The sequence below is a fragment of the Pseudochaenichthys georgianus genome, chromosome 16 (genome assembly GCF_902827115.2).
Source record: "Pseudochaenichthys georgianus chromosome 16, fPseGeo1.2, whole genome shotgun sequence".
In the NCBI taxonomy this organism is placed as follows: Eukaryota; Metazoa; Chordata; class Actinopteri; order Perciformes; family Channichthyidae; genus Pseudochaenichthys; species Pseudochaenichthys georgianus.
In genome coordinates, this window is record NC_047518.2 from 25,213,212 (window position 1) to 25,233,953 (window position 20,742).

Here is a 20,742-nt window from a genome sequence, read left to right on the forward strand (position 1 = left end):
GCAGCTCATTGTTAAAGCAGTGACAGCTTTTATAAGCTACAGTAATTGGAGCTACAGGCATCTGGTGAGATTGCTACGAAGTTAGGCTGGTATTAAGATGTAGGACCACATCTGAAAAGGATGGCTGCACGGGGTTGAAACTTCATTTTCTGCACATTGACTGATATCATGGGGTTTCACATTAAATTGGTCTAGAATTGAGTTTATTGAGTCGTTTGATGATGTTATGAAAGACGCCATTAAAAATCTACCTGTCGGGGTCATGCTGAATGGTTCAGCTACTTCTAATGCCCTTGTGGGGAGAGTGGAAGCCCTGTGTCTGAAAGCGAATCAAATTTCAAATCAAACTTTCTAATTTGCATTTGTAAGAAGCTTGTGATGAACAAGGTCAGTGCTGCTGTAGTAAAAAGTATTTTTATATTGGAAGACAAATTAAATGCTACACAATGTGCTATTAATCTAATGTTACATTTTAAGCAACCATTACATTATATGTAAAAACTGCTACACCATCCCATATTTTTCATTCAAAGAAATGACCATAGTTCAGCAAATAAAAATTCTTGCAACTGTCATTATTCTTTTTTCAAGCAAATATGGCAGTGTATTGACTATGTTATTGGCATGTGGGGGGGTCTAAACAGTCTTCCAGTTCCGCTTACCAAAATGGATAACTGTGAATTACTATGCATACGAGAAGAAATACTAACAGAGGCAGAATATGATGATTGTGTTTATATTTACCATCACAAGCCTTTAAAAGGGACAGAAAAATAGAGAAGACGGGCACTGTTAACCTCAGAAAGTAATTATATTCATTGAAGAAGGAGGTAATTGCCCTTGTGTGTTGAAAAAGTATACTGGGGCCTCTGAAATACGCAAATGTTTTGAGAATCAACAAAATAATTGAGTGTGAGTTAATTCTTATCAAAGCCTATTGAAGTGCAACTAATCGACTGAAGGGAGATGCGTCAAAGAGCTGTTCCCTTCATTTCATTTTGTCTATTCAGATGAGAAAATATTTAGTTTTCAATTAAGTAAATCACTATTATTTGTTCCACTCCTGCAGCAGATAAATTGAAGTGATTACAAACTGACTTAAAATCCACAGAGGGCTTGTCCAGGTCAAATAAGGAAGAGTATTGGATGCTATGTGCACAGAGCCACAGCAAGACCTATGGACTCAATTCCAAAACTGTCCTGTGATCCATGCAAGGACCAGACGCACGCATAGCAGAACAACTAAACATGACCCTTTGTCATGTTAAGGCTTGGTTCAGGCAACTAACAAACATTATTGCCATTGCAAATAAGATATGCTACCATTATGGTATTGGACTGTGTTTCTAAAGAAGACCCTTTTCTATTCACTCCAAATGTTATATTATTTACATTTAATTTCTAAACCTATTAAAGGCATCTCCTGCTTTTCATGAAACCATTTGTTTGATTTAAGTTTGTTGCAAAAGGTATGTTTACCTATTTATCAGGACTTATTAGAGATATACTTTTGGAGCTGATCCTGATTTTCTCTGCAAAGAGAAGCCAGATGAAATGCCGCAAAGAGCAACAGAGGTCTTCATAACAACAACCCACCAAATGTAGAGCCCTTGGAGAGGATGTTGTTTTCTTCTTGTGACTCATCAGGGGACTAAAACTAGCTGAACAAACTGAGGCCACTCAAACAGAGAAAGTTTCCGTCTGAAAGACACATTATTAACACCATGTTGGGGAAACTAATACTGTGCTATTGAATTGTGATGAGACTATTATAAATACCTTTTAATCTGCCTTGGAGCTTTCTTTAACTTGTTTATGTTTTCATTGCACACTCATGCAGGATTGATGGACTAATAACTGATTAATGAATCTGAAAGGTCTGCTGTAATTATGTTTTAATCATGTTTGTCAGAAGCTTGTGAGATTTGATGCTAAAGTGAATAGTAAATAGCAGACCCAAACTACAGTAAGTTGTCGGAAAGTAAAATCTTGAGAATAAAGAAGCACATTTTTAGAACTCATGTTAAAGTGGACCTATCATGCTATATTTGAATAATATATTGTAGGGCCATACCTATACAAAACATGTCTGTGAAGTTTTTTTTCAAAATACCAAACAGATCAGTCCATGTCCGTGTTTTAGGTTGACTTTTAAAATCTATCCAGGGACTACAGATGAAAAATAGCCTCTTGGCTAACTCTGGCACGTTTACAGAAATGTTCATTAATGTGCACTGTCCCTGTTAAATAAATGAATAAATAAATAAATCATGCATTTTTTAGCCATGCCTCATTTTGCTCTATTTGCTGTATTCCAGCCCTGTTTTTGCAAGGGCTGATTCTGTGGCAAATGAGCTGCAGCTGACCACGCCCCCCTGCAAAGGAGGGGGGCGAGGCACGAGCGTCATGTTACCATGCTGTTACCATGCCACGGCAACCCCCCATTCCCCTGATAGGTGGAGAGTTGCCCATATAGGCAGAGCTGCTTGTTTCTCAGAGATATTTCAAATCTGTATCAGTCTGTATCAGATCCGTTGCAGCCCCGTTTTTTAGAGATTAGGGTATGGAGGAAAAGAGAGAGGGTTGTGTTTCCTGACACTTGGTGAGTTCCCTGACACACCGGGGACACATATTCATGTATAAAAGACGTACACAAGTGAATTTTGCATGATAGGTCCCCTTTAATTTGATAGCTTCTTTTTACAACACTTGTGATTTCCTATGAAAAACATATGCCTATTATATTCATGTGGGTTCAAAGAGTTTATGTATATTTCATGTCCTTTTTTTCATGGTTGTTCCAGGATTGTCGAAGGTCAGGTGCCAATGGTGAAATGGACTTCATGTCAGCATGGATTGTGTCTCCTTCAGTTCTACCCTTTCTCTGTCTCATCTTGGGTAAGATAATCAAATGTCACCATGAGCTATCATTACAGCAACTGTGGCCTTTTCAAGACCCATCCATGTTCAGGGCATTCAGCTGAGTAGTGGGAACCTCAACTTTATTGAATTTCCCCTGTAATATAATAGCTTATGTTTAGTGGTGCACGATAATTATCGGCCCGATAATTATCGGCCCGATATTAGGAATTATGACGTCATCCCGATAAACCCGATAAAAGTATTAATAGCCCCGATAATATACAATATATTTTTTGGGTAAAAAAAAGAAAAACATACTGCGGTGTGAGTGGATTGGGATGAGGGGCGCTTGTTTTTCACTCGGCTCCTCCCGTTTTGCCAGTACTGTGGTATAGTGGTTTAGGAAGAGGGGAGTTTTTCACAAATCCAGCGCTCCCTAACTCATGCCTGGCTGTGGCGTAAATGGTGTGCGGCCGTGAAGCCAGGACAGTAAACAAACATGTCGTCGGTAGTATGGGACTATTTCAAAGTTTCAGAGTTAGATAGTTCGCTTGCTATTTGTATAAACAAATGCAATGCAGAAGTTCCACGAGGAGGGAAAAAAGGCAACGAGCTATAATACTTCCAACCTGATTGGTCACCTGAAACATCGCCATCGCTACGATGGTGTATTAAAAGCGTACGAAGACTCCTGCGCTGCTAAACTAGCGGCGAATCCAAAGCCAGCTGCTGGCTGCAAAGGCACCGGGGCTTTTACCTATTGACGAGGCTTTTGAAAAAGGCAAGAACTTTATTTGGGAAAATAAATATGGTCACTTTGAAGAGTCAAAACTGTTCTTGGCTTTGTTTTGTTCATAGTAGTAATGCTCATGTCATTTGCTCACTACTAGTCTTTTTTTTACCACCAGGTGTGCAAAAACTACAGGTACATTTAATATATATATATATTATATTATTATCGGTATCGGTATCGGTATCGGTCTTGAGAAGCAGGAAGTTATCCGATCGGTATCGGTTTCAAAAAACCAATATCGTGCATCCCTACTTATGTTTGCTTGTTTGTATAACCTTCTCAAGTCACACAGTTTACAGTGACTGTTGTACGGGGAGATTAAGCCAGTTTAAGTTTTAACACATTTAACTTATAGTTATTTCTTTATCATAAACTGTGAAAATCTAGTCTAAGAAAACACATTTACTGCAGTATCAAAGAGCATCTTTATTCTTTCACGTTTCACTTTTTCAGCCTCGGAATAAATCAGCTTGGAAATTAAGTTGGCAAAAAAGACAAACTAATAACATAATTATTGTTCCCTTCCTCTGTTCTATTGCTTAGTCAAATAGAAAAAACAACATCAGCTTCCTTTTTAGCCTCTTTTGCTTGGGGAGCATTCTTCCTTTGAACAGGTAGAAAAACACATTTTAACCAATTTATTCATGGTCACAGGGGGAACTCAGTCTCAGGGTATTCATGTTTTATGCAAATAGCTTAATCCAAATACTGCCTAAACCGTAGTATGGCCAGAAGCGTTACTCCATGTGACCATATTGACATTTAGCTCAATGTAAATCTGTCCAATGTGAGCGGTATGGTATTGTGAATGTCATCTTTAGCATTTTTTTATATACACTTGGAATGTTCCTCTTAATCTCACCTCCAGCTTCAATTTATTTATAGAGAAAATAAATAAAACACTTAACTTCTGCTACTGGTATTATTTGCACAGTATTCCCTCTTAAGTTTCCATTGTAGTGCCGAGAGACGGGAGTCGGAGGCGGGGTATCAAAGTTACAAGCTAGACTTTTATTTAGCATGTAAACACACATGTAAACAACTTCATGCCCGGGAAGCGAAGACCGGCGGAAACAGGAAGTCCGGCTCACTCAAATGTCCGTGCGGAACAATACCCCAACCCATAGATCCGTGGGTGAATAATGTCAATCACCACACAAGCCCCCCCCAGTATTCACCCATAGTCAAAATCCTCGTGCCTGGGAGGAAGTACCACCCGACCCCGGCGCGTACGGACCACAGGGGCCGAAGAGGGCGGGGCCGCAGGCGAGGGCACGGGCGCCAACGAGGGCATCCCCACAGGGGGCGGGCCGTGGGAGGGTGACCCTGACGTGGGGGCAGAGCCAACTCCAACGGCCTGGAAATGTCCACGTGAGCAGGCTTAATCCGATCAACGGACACAGTCTCAGGCCTGCCACCAACGTCCACCACCAGGCTCTTGTCCCCGTGACGTATGACCCTGAACGGACCGCCGTAAGGGGGCCGTGGTGGGCGCCGTGGCGAATAAGAACGAAATCTGACGACCGCAATCCGGGGGACCTACGGAAAGCTGGGTTGCTGTGCTGCGACGTGGGGACGGGCGTGAATGTCCCGGGGGTCTCCAGCAGGGAGGAGCGCTGCCCGGCTGCAGACCAGGGCACAGTGGCGGTGGGAATGAATTCCCCGGGGACCCGTAGTGCCTGGCCATAGACGAGCTCCGCCGACTAGGACTGCAGGTCTTCTTTGGGGGCACACCTGAGGCCGAGCATAACCCACGGGAGCTTATCCACCCAGTTGCTGTCTGTCAAGCCGGCATGCAGTGACGCCTTCATGGACCGGTGAAACCGCTCACACAATCCGTTAGCCTGGGGCTGATATGCGGTGGTGCGGTGCAGCTTGACCCCCAAACCCACAGCAACAGCCTTCCACAGCTCCGAGGTGAACTGAGAACCGCGGTCAGAGGAGAGGTCAGGTCATGACCTCCTCTCATGCCCCTTTCACACCAGCGCCTTTTCAGCTCCGGCTCGGAGCTAGAGCCTGAAAAGCGCCGGGTTTTCCTGTTCACACCGCAGCGGCGCCGGCTCTTAGCTCCGGAATCCGCTTAATTTCCAGCTCCAAAAAATTGTCGGTCCAGAGGCAAGAGCTTTGGAGCTAAGAGGCGACGTCGCTTACGTCTCTCTTACGTCGAGGCGTGCAGGAAACTAAACCCACCTCCCATGGGTCGACTGTTATGACTGCCTACAATCAGTAGTGCTTATAAACACACTTTATAAAGTCAGGCAACACTAACCAGGCTTCGTGTGATTTTGTTTATTTGTGCCTTACTTTGACCATCCGTTCACTGTTATCGATCATTGTGGAGAGAGGCAGACGTGTTGTTTTGTATTATTGCAGCTATCGGATGCAAGTAGTCAGTTTAGCTTCGGTTGCTATGCTAACATCACCCGTTTTATACCAGATAAACTTTCATAACAGCGTTGTGATACCAAACAGTGTCAATTCAGACTGACACACATTCACTTAGGCTAAGGGGAACTGGGGATATGCATCAGCTGCTTGTGTGAGTCGGACAGTGAATACTTTAGAGCGGCCGCTGCAGTGTGAGCTAACCGGGAGCTAACGGGAGAATAAACTCCCGTGGAAGAGTAGCCAATACTGCAGCGGTCGGTAAATGCTGCAGAAACACATTAATAAACAATGAACCACGGCACTCTGGAGAAAAGTATAAGGTTGGAGAAGTCGTTATTCAATTTATTCTGGCTTCGTGTGATTAAAAGCAACACGATCATCGACCCGACGCTGTTGTTGTTGTTGTGAGCGCCGTAATGGGTGCCGTTAGGGAGCAAATCAGCGATGTAAACGGTGACGTCATGACGCAGCAGGGGCAGCTCTGGGGCGCCAGTGGGCGGTGTGAACAGAGCGGGAGCTGAAAAGGGAAACCGGAGCTGAACCAGAAAAGCTCCCGCTCGGAGCTAGAAACTGAAAAGCGCTGGTGTGAAAGCCGCATCAGGAACCGCAAAAAGTTCAAAAGGGGCCCTAGTATGGCGGTGGACTTTGGCCCGTTGACAGGCCACGCACGAGTCGACCCAGGACCTCACGTCCTTCTTAAGGCCCTGCCACACGAACTTATGCGACAACAACCTCACGGATGGCTTCCTACCGGGGTGGGAAAGATTGTGAACCGCCTCAAAAACGGGTCGACGCCAGTCCGCAGGGACCAGCGGTCGAGCCTGGCCCGTGGAGACGTCACACCACAGCTTTGCGCCAGAGTCACCGACCGTGACCTCCTCCAGGCGGAATCCCATGACCGAGGCCTTGAGGGTCTGGACCCCGTGGTCAGAGGCCTGGTCAGCGCCCATGCGGAGGTAATCGAGGCCCAGCTGCACAGCTCCGATGACCGCTCTGGAGAGGCAGTCCCCGACCACGTTAGCCTTGCCAGCGATGTGTCGTATGTCCGTGGTGTACTCGGAGATATGCGAAAGCTGGCGTTGCTGTCAGGCGGACCACGGCTCGGCCACCTTGGACATGCAGAAGGTCAGTGGCTTGTAATCCACGAACGCCGCAAACTCCCGGCCTTCCAGCAGGAAACGGAAGTGGCGAACCGCCAAATAGAGACCAAGGAGTTCTCTGTCGAAAGCGCTGTACTTGCGCTCCCTGGGAGTCAACTGGCGACTGAAAAAGGCGAGCGGTTGCCAGGCGCCGTCGACCCATTGTTCATGCACCGCGCCCACTGCGTAGTCAGACGCGTCGGTGGTGATAGCGATGGGGGCCCTGTGTGACGGGTGAGCCAACATGGCGGCTTCGCTCAGGGCGGCTTTGGTGGCGTTGAAAGCGACCTCCCTTTCAGCCGTCCAGTCTATGGCCTGGCCGGGGGACTTGTCCCTGAGGGCCTCGTACAGCAGGCGCATGGTGTGGGCCGCGGACCGGTGATAAAACGTCACCATCCCGAGGAACTCTCGGAGCGCCCGAGCTGTAGGCGGTCGTGGAAAGGCAGACACGGCCTCCACTTTCGACGGGAGGGGGCCCCATCCTTGCTGATGAGGTGCCCGAGGAAATGGATGGAGGACAACCCGAACTGACACTTCGCCGGGTTGATAATCAGGCCGTGTTGGTTGAGCCTCGCGAAAAGGACCCGGAGATGTGCCTGGTGCTCTTCGGAGGAGGAGCTGGCGACCAGGATGTCGTCTAAATAGACGAAGATGAATGGCATGTCTCTGAGCGCTGAATCCATCAGCCGCTGAAAGGACTGAGCTGCGTTCTTAAGTCCAAACGGCATACGCAGGAACTCGAAAAGCCCAAACGGCGTAATTACCGCAGTTTTGGGGACGTCCGAGGGGTGCACCGGAACCTGGTGGTAGCCCCGCACCAGATCCACCTTGGAGAAAACCAGCTTGCCCGCCAGGTGTGCAGAGAAGTCCTGGATGTGAGGGACCGGGTAGCGGTCTGGCGTAGTGGCGTCGTTAAGGCGGCGGTAGTCACCACACGGTCGCCAGCCACCGGCTGATTTAGGGACCATGTGAAGCGGCGAAGCCCAAGGGCTGTCTGAGCGGCGGATGATGCCCAGACGCTCCATGTTGACGAACTCCGACTTGGCGACTGCCAGCATGTCAGGGTTGAGCCGCCGGGCCCTAGCGTAGACAGGGGGGCCTTCAGTGTCAATGTGGTGCTCTACCCCGTGTTTGGTAGTGGCAGCGGAAAAGGTGGGCTGCGTCAAGTCGGGAAACTCACTGAGAAGGTGCTGGAACTTGTCGCCCTGTGAGAGTGAGCTGGAGAGCCCGCTGAATGACGCCTCGCCGCGGGTACACGTGAACGAGGCAAACGTCAGTGCGTCCACCAGGCGGCTGTTCTTGACGTCCACCAGCAGTCCGTGAGCGCACAGGAAGTCTGCGCCGAGGAGAGCGAAGGAGATGTCAGCCGTGACGAAATCCCACTTAAACCGCTGACCCTCGAAGCACAGGTCCACTGTCTTTGTGCCATAGGTGCGAATAGGGGTGTCGTTAGCGGACGTTAAAGGTGGGCCGTGGCCTCCACCGGCAGCGTCCTCCACGGTAGCCGGCAGGACGCTCCGCTGGGCTCCTGTGTCACAAAGGAGTCTGCGACCAGAGAGGGTGTCCCTGATGAACAGGAGCCGGTTGGATGTGCCCACGCTCGCGGCCACTACCGAGCGCAGGCCTTGGCGTTTCCCGTTACCTTGTAGGTGCAGGGAGGACGGCACATCTTCGCTTTCGCCCCGTAGCGTGCATGGTAATAACACAGGCCAGGGCTGGAGTTGCTGACGTCGGCCCCGGAGCTTCTGCTAGGTGGCATGCCTGTACCAGGGAAGGTGCCGCTGCATGTCAGGGCCAGCACCTCCGGGGCAAAACGCTGGGTTGCCAGGAAGAACCGGTCGGCTTCTTCGGCCAAAGCGCGGGGCTCAGTAATAGCCGTGTTAGCGAGCGCTGTCTGTACATGCGGCGGCATGTGCCGAAGAAACAGTTCTATGAACAAAAAATTAGGTTCTTCCGTACCCAGCAGGCTGAGCATCATCTCCATGTGGTCAGAAGGCTTGTTGTCCCCCAGGCTATGAATAGCGAGCAGGCGTCGGGCCCGTTCCGACCGTGACAGCTCGAAAGTCTTTAGCAGCAAAGCCTTGAACGCTGCATATTTATCCTGGGCAGGAGGAGATGTAATAAAGCCCACCGTCCGGGTCGCAGTGGAGCTCCCCAGCGCCGAAACGACGTGAAAATAGCGTGCTGCGTCGTCAGTCACTCCGCGGAGGGCGAACTGAGCCTCCGCCTGAGCGAACCATGCAGCCGCAGATGTCTCCCAAAATTCCGGCAGTTTGAAAAAAAACGCGTTACTTGCCATGCTTGGTTCAGTCTCGGATCATTCAACGAGACTTACGGAGCGTCCACACTACAGCTTCAAAAAAAGCTTGGAGCTGGGCGTGTCTGAAGCTTGGGGATTTTATTCGAGCAACGCGACCAACAACCAATCACATGAATCTCCCGCCCCCGACATACAAAGCAAAAAACCCCGGGGATTTTATGCGAGAAATATATATATATATAAACTCCCCAAAGCTACCAGTTTCACCCACTGTCTCTGCCACCTCCCTCCATGACTGGTTCTTCCGGTTTGTATCCCGGTAGGTGAAGAGGGTCTGGTCATACAAAACCGGGTGATTTGCTACGGCGATAATTAGTTAAACTTCTGACGCCGGAGACGCTGGAGACGGACCGCTATGCTACCCACAATTCAGTTCGGTGAAAAGCGAGGCAACGTGACGTCACCCCATTCAAAGTGAATGGGCAGACGCGTTGAAAACCGCTTTTGAAGCTGTCGAAGCTGTAGTGTGGATGGCCCGTTATGTCGGGGTCACCAATGTAGTGCAGAGAGACGGGAGTCGGAGGCGGGGTATCAAAGTTACAAGCTAGACTTTTATTTAGCATCTAAACACACATGTAAACAACTTCATGCCTGGGAAGCGAAGACCGGCGGAAACAGGAAGTCCGGCTCACTAGGGCTGTGCAATTTAATTGATCTTGCGATATATATCGATATTTAGTTTTCTGAGAAAGTATCGATATTTCAGCCGCGGGTATCGATACATTAAGTCTGATAACTGTGTTCGTTATACTCGCGTCCAGGAGAGAAGCTTTAAAAAGGAGACTAATTGAGTCTCTGAGAATGTTCAAATGTATACTTTAATTAATAAAAAGCGCGGTAATGTTACAAGCAGAAGATGGTTCAGTCAGAAAAACAGCTGTGTTCTGGCTCTCGTGAGCGAAGGGAAGAGAGCGAGCTCCACCTTTCCAGCTGTTAAATATCCTCTGCTGAATCCTCCCTGTGGGCCGGTTGGCGCTGCTGGGGATCGGCCCTCCACGTCTCCAATGTTCGTTGTTGCGCATTACAGAGGATTCATACATTGCACATTAAATATATAACTAAACACGCCTTTTCTCCTCCTTATCTCTTTCATGACTTTTCATTTAATACATTTTAAACGCTGTAATCAATACTCCAAAAATACCTCACGGCTGGTATCATTTCCGGTAGTTCCGAATGTTGTCTCATGCTACCCACGTCTGTAAACAAACGTATTCAAATAAACTGTACCTTCATTTAATATTCAGCAATAATAATATCTCGACGTCTATAGTTGTAGTGTTGAAATCAGTAGGTTTCGGTGTGCAACACTCCGTGTCGTATCGCTACTAAATTCACCTCTATAGAGAGGCGAAGTCCCTCCCTTTCCGGGAGCCTCCATGGGACCCCGGAAGCGTAAAATTATACATTGAAGTCAATGGAGAGAGAAAGGTTATCTTTTGATCCCGTTTGAATTGTGCCACGAATGACACATATGATGTTTGTCAATTTAAAAGAATATTTTGCAAATCAAAAAAATAAAAATGTGTCGTAAAACTGTGAAGTTACACATTTTTTTGTGTGAAACCGCTGAGTGAACTACAGGTCTCTGGTCTCGCACAATACGCGTCACCATCACAAAGACGGCCGTCACGTTAGCAAATTTCACCTGTTTCTTTCAGAATGAGAATAAAAGTATAAAATGAGGTGAAAATCACTACAAGTCTGGGCATGTTGAGAGCTGTACATACACGAAAGGGGAGTTAGTCGGTTCTGTAAGAGCAGCGGGACCGGCTTTACAAGGTTTCGGTGAGTAATATGAGTGCAATGTGTAATGTTAATGTCAGCTAGCTAACATTAGCTAACAAGGTACACTAACGTGTTTTTGTTTTAGTAACTAGTTTTCTCCTTAAGAACTTCGTGGTCTCTGTGTATGCTGTAGATAACATTAGTGTTCACAAGAACAAGGTACACTCCCGTGTTTTGTTTTAGTTGCTCTTCAGATTGAAGCGGCCAGTTTTATATCGACTATACCGTATATTCTATTCTGTATGTGTGATCTCCTTTTACATCTCGTTGTGTCATTTGAGTTTATTTGCTGTGTGTAGATTCAAGGATTTTGGTGACATGAACATGACCATCGCGGAGGCAGTCCAGTTACCATCCTTCTGTCTCCGTGAGGAGGGTGGGTCATATATCACCCATACTGGCACCAGGTCCAAGGGCAGCTACACATCACAGACCGGAGTCTCTGCTACTTTGTTGTGTGGACCACGAAGGAGGCGATCATCATCCTCATCCCCAAAGACCCTGCATGGCATGGAAATCTCCTCCTCCTGGAACAATTCTACACCCAGCATATGCTCCCTGTGTTGGCCAGTAGAGAGGAGGACATTTAAATAAACATACTCTTAACACCCTCAGACTCTGCGTTGTGTTTCGTATGTGTGATGGGTGTTATGCAGAGGGGAGGAAAACAGGACACAGCAGATTGGGATTGTGGTGGAGACGCTGAGCAGTTATTTAATTGTTGCATGTAATTATTATTATACTGCGTGCTTCTTAGTTATTCCATCTTTTGCTGTAACATGGATCTGTATTTAACTCTATATTTACTTGTTATCTACCACACTTCCTTCTACATCATACACCATCATTATACATGATGGTGTATATAGGATATATATATTTGTATACATTACATATCTGTAAATTGTATAATTTAATTTTTCGTATTTGGGATTATTGGAAACGTCTTTTTGATCTCTCTGTCTATAAACACAAACTGAGTAAGATTGACAATAAAGTTGACTTTGAAAAATATATATATTCTTTATGAAAATAGTTGACTGTTGGAGAAATGAATCCAAATGAAACGTTGGACTGAACTACAACTACGCCTTTAAATCTCTACGGACTGTTGTTCAGTGGGATGGCATTCCTATCTTTAAACATTTATTAGTTTTTTCTCAGAACAGATTTGATTGAAGTTAATTTAACTTTGCCGACCATGTAAGGTCATTATTAAAAAGGTACAATCAATTTGTTTAGGGTTGACTAAAATAATGATAAACATTTCATTTGGATAATTTACTGACAGAATAAGAAACTCAATAATGCTCTACTCACCTGTTCCTTTTTATAAAGTGAAACAGTTGAAACGATAGATTTTTAGTAAACTTAAAAACAACCTTCTCCAAAAGCTATCAAGGAATATACCGAATACTTATTTTAGAACTTTATTACATATTATTTGTATATAGTTTGAATGATCCATAATTGACAGAAGCTTGTGTTTACACTGACCTGTTACTCATATATTAATGTCTTTGTAACTTCTGTAAACCACTACCTCACTCATTTCTTTCATTCATCACGGTTCAGTAAACTAAGTGACACATGAACCAGTTGAATCATTATAATAACGTAGGATTGCAACTCTTTGAAACTGTAGGTGGCTCTTAAAAGAGCTGTTGTGTTTGGGTGTGCTGGTCTCAGGTCAGTTTAAGCCCTCTCTCGCGGATGCAGCTGGATGTCCTTGGGCATGATAGTGACCCTCTTTGCTTGGTTCATCTTACTGGGGGCAGCTACATGGATGTCGGTGCAGTCCACAGTCATTGTGCAGTTGAAGGCAGAATGAATGTATTATTGACTCCGAATGAAGCACAACTTCATGCCATACAATACATTGACTTTATTTGTAATTGTGTGAAAACATATGAGCATAATGATTAGCAAGCAGGACCTGCAGGAACAGAGCACCATGATGGATGGAGCTGGGAAGAGAGAAGAATAAAGAAAACAGATCAACTTCATTTTCGGATATTAAAAATTCAATTTCAAAACAAGTTGCCGCTCCTACAGGTTTCTAGTATGTAAAGATGATTTCACTTGACCTATGCACAATATCACACTCAATACATGTGTGTCTCTGGGGGGTGCATTGTGCCTTTGATGTATATAAATAATATACCATAACCAAATACTATTACATACAGTGGAAATCAGGTTGCCAGAGCAGGTCAGTCCAGTGTGCATGTTCCTCAGGGTCTCAGCAGTTACAGGTGAGGGAAAGGAAATAAAAGAGAAAAAGGTCAGTAACAACACTTTAAAGTAACACAACAGTAACACTTTGAATAATTATCCCTTCTAATAATTTTCTCTCAGTAATCACTCAACTACTGTCTTTCCAACAAACAGATTGACTCACCCTTACTGTCATCACAATGAAACACGTCCAGAAGAATCTGTCATGCAAAGCTCCCTGCCTGCCTTCGACTCTCCCTGACTGCTTCCATAGCACCCGGTGGATGGCGCAGTAGGCTACTCTTCAAATGTTTCACGAAATACTTACCATCTACTCTTACTCTTACTTCATGTAATAAAATAATAACTTCATGGTAAGGCTACTAAAAATGACAAGGCTAAGTAATGTAATGCTAACTAACGTGCTCGCTACTCGTCGCTACTAGCTAGGTAGGTAACTTGACTATATGTTCCATGCACAACATGTGCATTACCTGATATGTCTGATCCGGCGACTCCTGGTCCTTTCATCAGACGGCAATCGATAGAACGAGCAAGTGGTTTGATCACTTATGTGATTACAACCTGGTACAAAGCACACATGCATCTTGTAAAAGTGCATTTATTTGTAGCAATCTCTTATTTATTGGAGGGAATAAATCGGTTATGAGATCTTCTTCTTCTTCTTCGCTTTAATTACGAGTCGCAACCACTTGGAGAATTATCGCCTGTGACATCACTTACGCGAGCCAGAATGGGATTTGGGATTTGTAGTCTTTGTAGTCGCGTATTTTTCATAGTCTTATATTTCAACAGTTTTACGACAAAATGTGACTTTTTTGACATGGAACTTATTGTTTAAGATTGACAAACATCATATGTGTAGTTCGTGGCACAATTCAAACGGGATCAAAAGATACGTGTTCTCTCTCCATTGAATTCAATGTTAATTTTTCGCTTCCGGGGTCCCATGGGCCGGAAGTAGATGGGCGTGACTTCGCCTCTCTATAGGAAATTGTATATTAGCCACATGCTAAATGCTAACCGGAGATGAAGGATTTTCAGAATAAAAGCTCAACAACTGGTTGTGCACAACAACTTCTGGTTTTTCAGTATAAAACAGCATTTAAACTGACGGTATGTTTATGGTACTTTATGCCATCAAAACATTGATTTTAATTTCTAACAAGTCCCATTCAAATCCCCCGTGTTCCGCCACCTGCTGCACCTTTTAATTCTCCATTGTCCATTGTGATACTGCACTTTATGTACTTACGTTTCAAAGGCTTGTAAGCTACAGTTTGCACTGTTTCAATAAATGAAACTAATTTTCTCACCACATCTTTTGATTCATTTTGTCCAGCATTTGCAAGCTGGAGACTCTCTGTCAGAGCCATATATTGTATAATTGATGCTTTCAGTTTTCAGTTGAATTAATTAAATCCAAGTCAATGGAACACTCACAAGATGTCACCAAAATCCCACTGTCCCTTTAAAATCTTTCAGAAAATGATATAAGTGTATCGAATTATATCGAATCGTATCGAATCGTATCGTTGGCTGAATATCGTGATATATATCGTATCGTTGGCTGAATATCGTGTATCGTATCGTGAGATTAGTGTATCGCCACAGCCCTACGGCTCACTCAAATGTCCGTGCGGAACAATACCCCAACCCATAGATCCGTGGGTGAATAATGTCAATCACCACACCATGCTGATTAATAAAAGTTCATGGACCAAACATACCCCTAAGATATCTGCCAATATAATATAATTATCTCTTTTAGCCTTAAACACATCAGGTCAGACACTTTTCAGACCAGTGGTTCCGAACCTTTTTTCCCAAGAGCCCCCCCACACACACACATATAAGGGGGGGGGGGGGGGGGCGCAACAGCAGTAATTAAAGTTTAAGAGTCTCAAAAATGCTACAACTACTGTCACAAACTATGAATGTGAAGTATTTTGTTAAAGGAGGATGAAAGCGTAATTAAGGAGCACTTTGAGTGACTTTGATGGTTATTGGACTCAGGATTAATTCATTTGGATTCCTGCTGTATGAAGAAATTAGAGGACGGCGCAGAAGTGGAAACAATTCACAAAGGGATTCAACTGTTTAAAACGCATGCTCAAAGTAAGCCGGATTTTACCGATGTGTTTATGTGGATTCAAAAGTCGTAAATAATCTACAAAATGGAGGAGAGCGATAAAAAAGAAAAAAAAGTCTAAATATGATATTTGGCCTCAAATCATCTAAGGCCTGGCCCCCCCCCCCCCCGCGATCTTCTCCCCCCAGGTTGGGAAACACTGTTTCAGACAATACTATATGTGAATTCAGGAATGTGAGGTATGCTGTTGCTGAAGAGGTCGTGAAATATTGTCTGGAAAGAATATACATAGTCTCTTACAAACTATGGTGAAAATTATTTAAGAAATCAGGGTTAAGAAATGAAATGCATGTACAGTATAAAGGTAGCTATCCACTCTTAAATAGAGAACTTAAATAAATATTCTATTGCAGACATTTTTGACGGATCAGATCATTAAAGCCCAGCTTAATAATATCAATTAATGATGACTGCATTCAGACACGGCGCCAGAACAAATCTAAAGGGAGGGCATATGATTTTCATGGGAGGGCACACAAAACCGTCATGTGCTGCGGGCCTGCGGCACAATATATATCAAACAGCATGGCCAACAGCATTGTGCAAAGACGCACACTTATCGCAAATACATACACAAATAAAGGGCAACATAGAAACCACTTTTGAAACATTGTGTGCGTGGCAGCACAAACACTGGTAAATCACGAGCAAGACACACCGGTTAAGGATGGCAGCTTCCTCATCGTTGCACTCGGAGAGAAATAGTAGAGACGGAGACGATGAACTGCTGTTAGTTCTATTATGGCATTCTCTCTGCATCTTTGTACTGCAGCGTATACTCAAACAGCGATAGGAAGAGCCCACTGCCTGACTCGGACATGCTGTGGAGTGAATCATGGTCACCTCTGAGAGGGAGTTGGTTGACAGATAAAAAAGCTATAATATCAACGACAGCTGACACGTAATAACGGTTCCGTGCCAGCTGATCTGCACCAAAGTACTAATTTCCTTATTTGTTTCCTCGCGTATCTGTCTCTCTCTCCACAAACTCTCACATGAAATGTGTTCTTTTGATGCGGCGTGTTTCCAGTCGCAAAAACCTTTGACAGTAAAAGCCGCATCAGATGAAGACGTATTTACTTTAAACTGTCTACAGGGGAAACTAAAGGCTGCGTCTGCTTTTAACGAATCTTCAAGCCATGGTCTGTTGATGTACCATGCAGTGGCAAAAGTGCGCTTCTATCCTGAAAACAATCTCCCTGGATAACGATCCAGTTTCACCTGGTTGGGTGGAGGAGGAGGATGATGATGATGCTGGCGGGTGTGGTACAGGGTGTGGCACTGGCAACGCAGGTGGTGATGGTAGGGGCACAATAAGCTGTGCCTCGGAGGACAGCGTTGGTGGCGGCCGCCTTGATGAGTCAAGGATTGGGCTCGCTAACTCAGCCCCGGGGTTTGCCGAGGTCAAGCTTGTGACATTAAGGCGTGCTGCTGCAACGGCAGGTGCAGGGTCGCAAGCAGCACCATCGGCTGCAGTTCTTTCATCGCTATTTCGTTTTAATAAATCCTTTTAAGCAGTGGCGGCGCCAGAGTATTTTTGTTGGGTAATCTATGGTAGGGCTAACCCATACAGTGGTGGGGGCCGTGGGGCTCAAGCAGTATTTGTAATGTAATTACATACACGCTATATCGCACCCCTTGACAGTGAAACGAACGCGTGAGGCTTTTATTAGCTTTTATTAGTCTCCTTTTATCAGCTAAATTACATCGAGAGCAACAGGTGTGAGTTAAACAATACAATAGCCTATTCTGCTAATTCCACGTTGTTACAACATGCTACGCAGCGGCAGAAACAAGAAAAGTTGGCATATAGAATTGACACAGAGAGAGAGAGAGAGAGAGAGAGAGAGAGAGAGAGAGAGAGAGAGAGAGAGAGAGAGAGAGAGAGAGAGAGAGGGAGAGAGGGAGGGAGAGTGAGCCTGTACCTCTATTGTCATACAAAACACCTTTTCAAATGACCCATTATTACAACATATATTCAAAACTCACTATTCACTCTTCAGGTGGGTCGTGTGACTCTGGCACCTGTTCGATTTGTACCTCAATGCGAGGGCGTTTAAGAACAAATCTATCCATCCGAAATATACAATTAATCCTAGAAATTCTGCTGTCTGTCTGAAATTTACTCGGCGCGAGTTTGGGGACTTTTCACTGTGCACGTGACGAATCAGTAATGCATGACGCAGCAGACCCAACGTTTCGTTGCTCTGATTGGCTGTAGTTCTATTCAAATTGCATTCGGATGCATTTTAATCTGACCGCGGCCGCGCTGATATTATAACGCGAGAGAATGTCCACACTTTTAGTGTATACAACTCCCCCACTACTTAGACTATTCCTTGCACCCCTCTAGCATAAGCCCGAATGGTCTCAACCATATTGCGTCAGTAACGTGCACTTGTTGTTACAGCAGGGCTGAAGTCGAATAGTCCATTTAGCTTAGGAACCTTCTGTCACTACCCGATCCGTCCCCCTGCCCGATCGGTACTGCGCATGTGCGAGATGGTCCGGAAGTCCGGACGGCAACACAAGATGGACACTTGACACAGTGGCTTTTAGCAAAGCTCAAAAAGAAAAACCGAGAGAGATGAGTTATTGTTAAAACAACGTGACTTCACTATTATTTAACAACTCTTTTTATTGGGTTCTTTTCTTTGGGATTAAATACATTGTCAGAATAAGTGATAAATGGATTTAACTTCTGTTAGACAGCTATCATACTGAATACATATTTACTGTGAATGTGTGCAAACATGTATGGCATATGGCTGTCTAACAGAAGTTAAATTCATTTCTCACTTATTCTGACAATGTACTTAACCCAAATAAAAGAACCCAATAAAAAGAGTTGTTTAATAATAGTGAAGTCACGTTGTAATAACAATAACTCATCTCTCTCGGTTTTTCTTTTGGAGTTTTGCTAAAAGCCACTGTGTCAACTGTCCATCTTGTGTTGCCGTCCGGACTTCCGGACCATCTCGCACATGCGCAGTACCGATCGGGCAGGGGGACGGATCGGGTAGTGACACCTTCCTAAAGGAGTGAAATGACCCGGAAGTCCCTCAGTGGCAGCCATGATAAGTGCCGTTCGAATTCTCTAGAATGATGAGAATGATAGGAAAGGAGGTTTCAAACTTCCTTTATAACCTCCTTTAGCTTAGGAACCATTGGACCTCCCTAACCGACAGGAGAAGTGAAAATGCTGCCCCACAATGCCTTGCAGCCGCAGCATTTGCCGTCACTCAACAGTCGGCCGTTCACGGAAACAACCGATTATGACCGAGAAATGATATCATGAAAGTTACGGTGCTTATTAAGCATTTTAAAACATAGGTGGTAAGTTGCCAAAGTGCTTTGTTTTGAACGTTCATCAGTATTATAATCAAAAAGAGAAATATGAACGTTAGTTTTTACTGAAATTATCAAATAAAGTCAACATTTCAGTCTTTACTGAGCTGTGTGGGGTTTGTTCAACTTTTAAAAGATGTTTGAATGGTGATATACACAGTGATAGATGTTAAGGACTAATGTTTATAATAAATACATTTGTATTGATTTTAAGATCTTTAGTTCATACAATCATACGTATTGGGATCATTGGTATTAATGTGGACCGGAGGGAGAGGGGGACGAGCATAAGTTTCACTTTCCTTTTTTATTTCAATTCCAACTTTGGTCATGAAGAATATGTTTCTCTGTTGTCCACGTTCATAAAGCATAAAGCAACAGCATCAGAGCACGGTGCAGAGTCTCTAGATGAGTTTACAGTAGTCCCTCGTTCTTATTAAACATCCATGTTGTAGTCCGCTGTATAGAAAACTGTGGTTTCCATAGTTTCCCCACAGCAGCAGACGCACACAATGACGTCCGCTGGCGCATCACGTCGGATAGTGAAAGTGCATTCGGATTCTCTAAAGTACCGCAGTCTCTTCTCCTAAGTCCTTTTGAATTCTCCTATCCACTATCCCTTAACCCCGTGACGTTTCACTCAGAGGTCAAGGAATAGATGATAGGGTTAGAATTTAGGAGCTGATTTTTGGACTATTCGACTGCAGCCCAGGATCAGTTTGTGCGTTGTGGACACGACCAGTAGATTTTCGCAATCCGTGTTCTCAACATGCTTAGTTTAACATACTTTTTCATGGTCGGGCTAAGGTAGGGCTAAGCCATTTCTTGGTATGGCTGTAGCCTACCCCAGCCATACCCTGGCGCCGCCACTGCTTTTAAGCCAATTTCTGATGTCCATTTTGTAATTCAAACAGAAATGGGAGTCTACAGAATGCACAATAAACAAATCCAGAGTGTGACGCTGTGATTGGTCTAAATGGACGAATCACAAATCACAACAGACACATGAATTTATTTGACGTAACCTGCGATTTTTTTTTTAGTTACTATCTGACATCACATACATCGTAGCATAAAAGTTCACCGTTTATTTATAATTAAAAAAAAATATATATATATATATACGTGTAAAAAAAAAATATATATATATTTTTTACAGTTTTAAATAATACAAAAAGTGTTTATTTGGGGAGGGCAGGAATATCAAATGGGAGAGCCTGGCCCTCCCACGGCGCCGGGCATGACTGCATTGCGTTTAGCTGCCGAAGTTTCAGTAGGCCTACCCAGATAATATTGTGCACACCTGCTAACTGAGACACTTAATGTGAACAACTGTGCACATTTGTAATGTCTGTTTGTAGTTATTCAATATTTCTTTATCAACAATGGGTCAAATTTGAGAGGTGGCCGCCGCCGCCGCACTGACAAACTCACAGAGAATTACCCCCTTTATCAGAAATTCCCCTAAAACATAATACTGAAACTCTGTGGTCACTCACAAGTCTAAAACACAGAATAATGGCCAATTGATGATAATGGATCATTGAATTCCCCTTCATTACAATACTTTTATAATTCAGTAATCACACTACAGTTACTAACATTGCCCCGTCACGCATTACTTCGTTACTTACTAAAATCAGTCATAATCAAACCTCAACAAACACCTGCAAAGAACACATGCTAAGGTGAAGCTAACGCACAGCTATTTGTT

At 44.5% G+C, this 20,742-nt stretch overlaps 1 protein-coding gene across 1 annotated transcript in view; it reads left to right on the plus strand.

Annotated features, from left to right (window-relative positions):
• nphs1 (NPHS1 adhesion molecule, nephrin) overlaps positions 1 to 20,742 on the plus strand; it is a 106,961-nt gene that overhangs the window by 38,357 nt on the left and 47,862 nt on the right. The window contains exon 4 of the mRNA XM_034101821.2: positions 2,805 to 2,898. Within this exon, the coding sequence (XP_033957712.1) occupies positions 2,805 to 2,898 (94 nt within the window). The remainder of the gene's footprint in view (positions 1 to 2,804; positions 2,899 to 20,742) is intronic.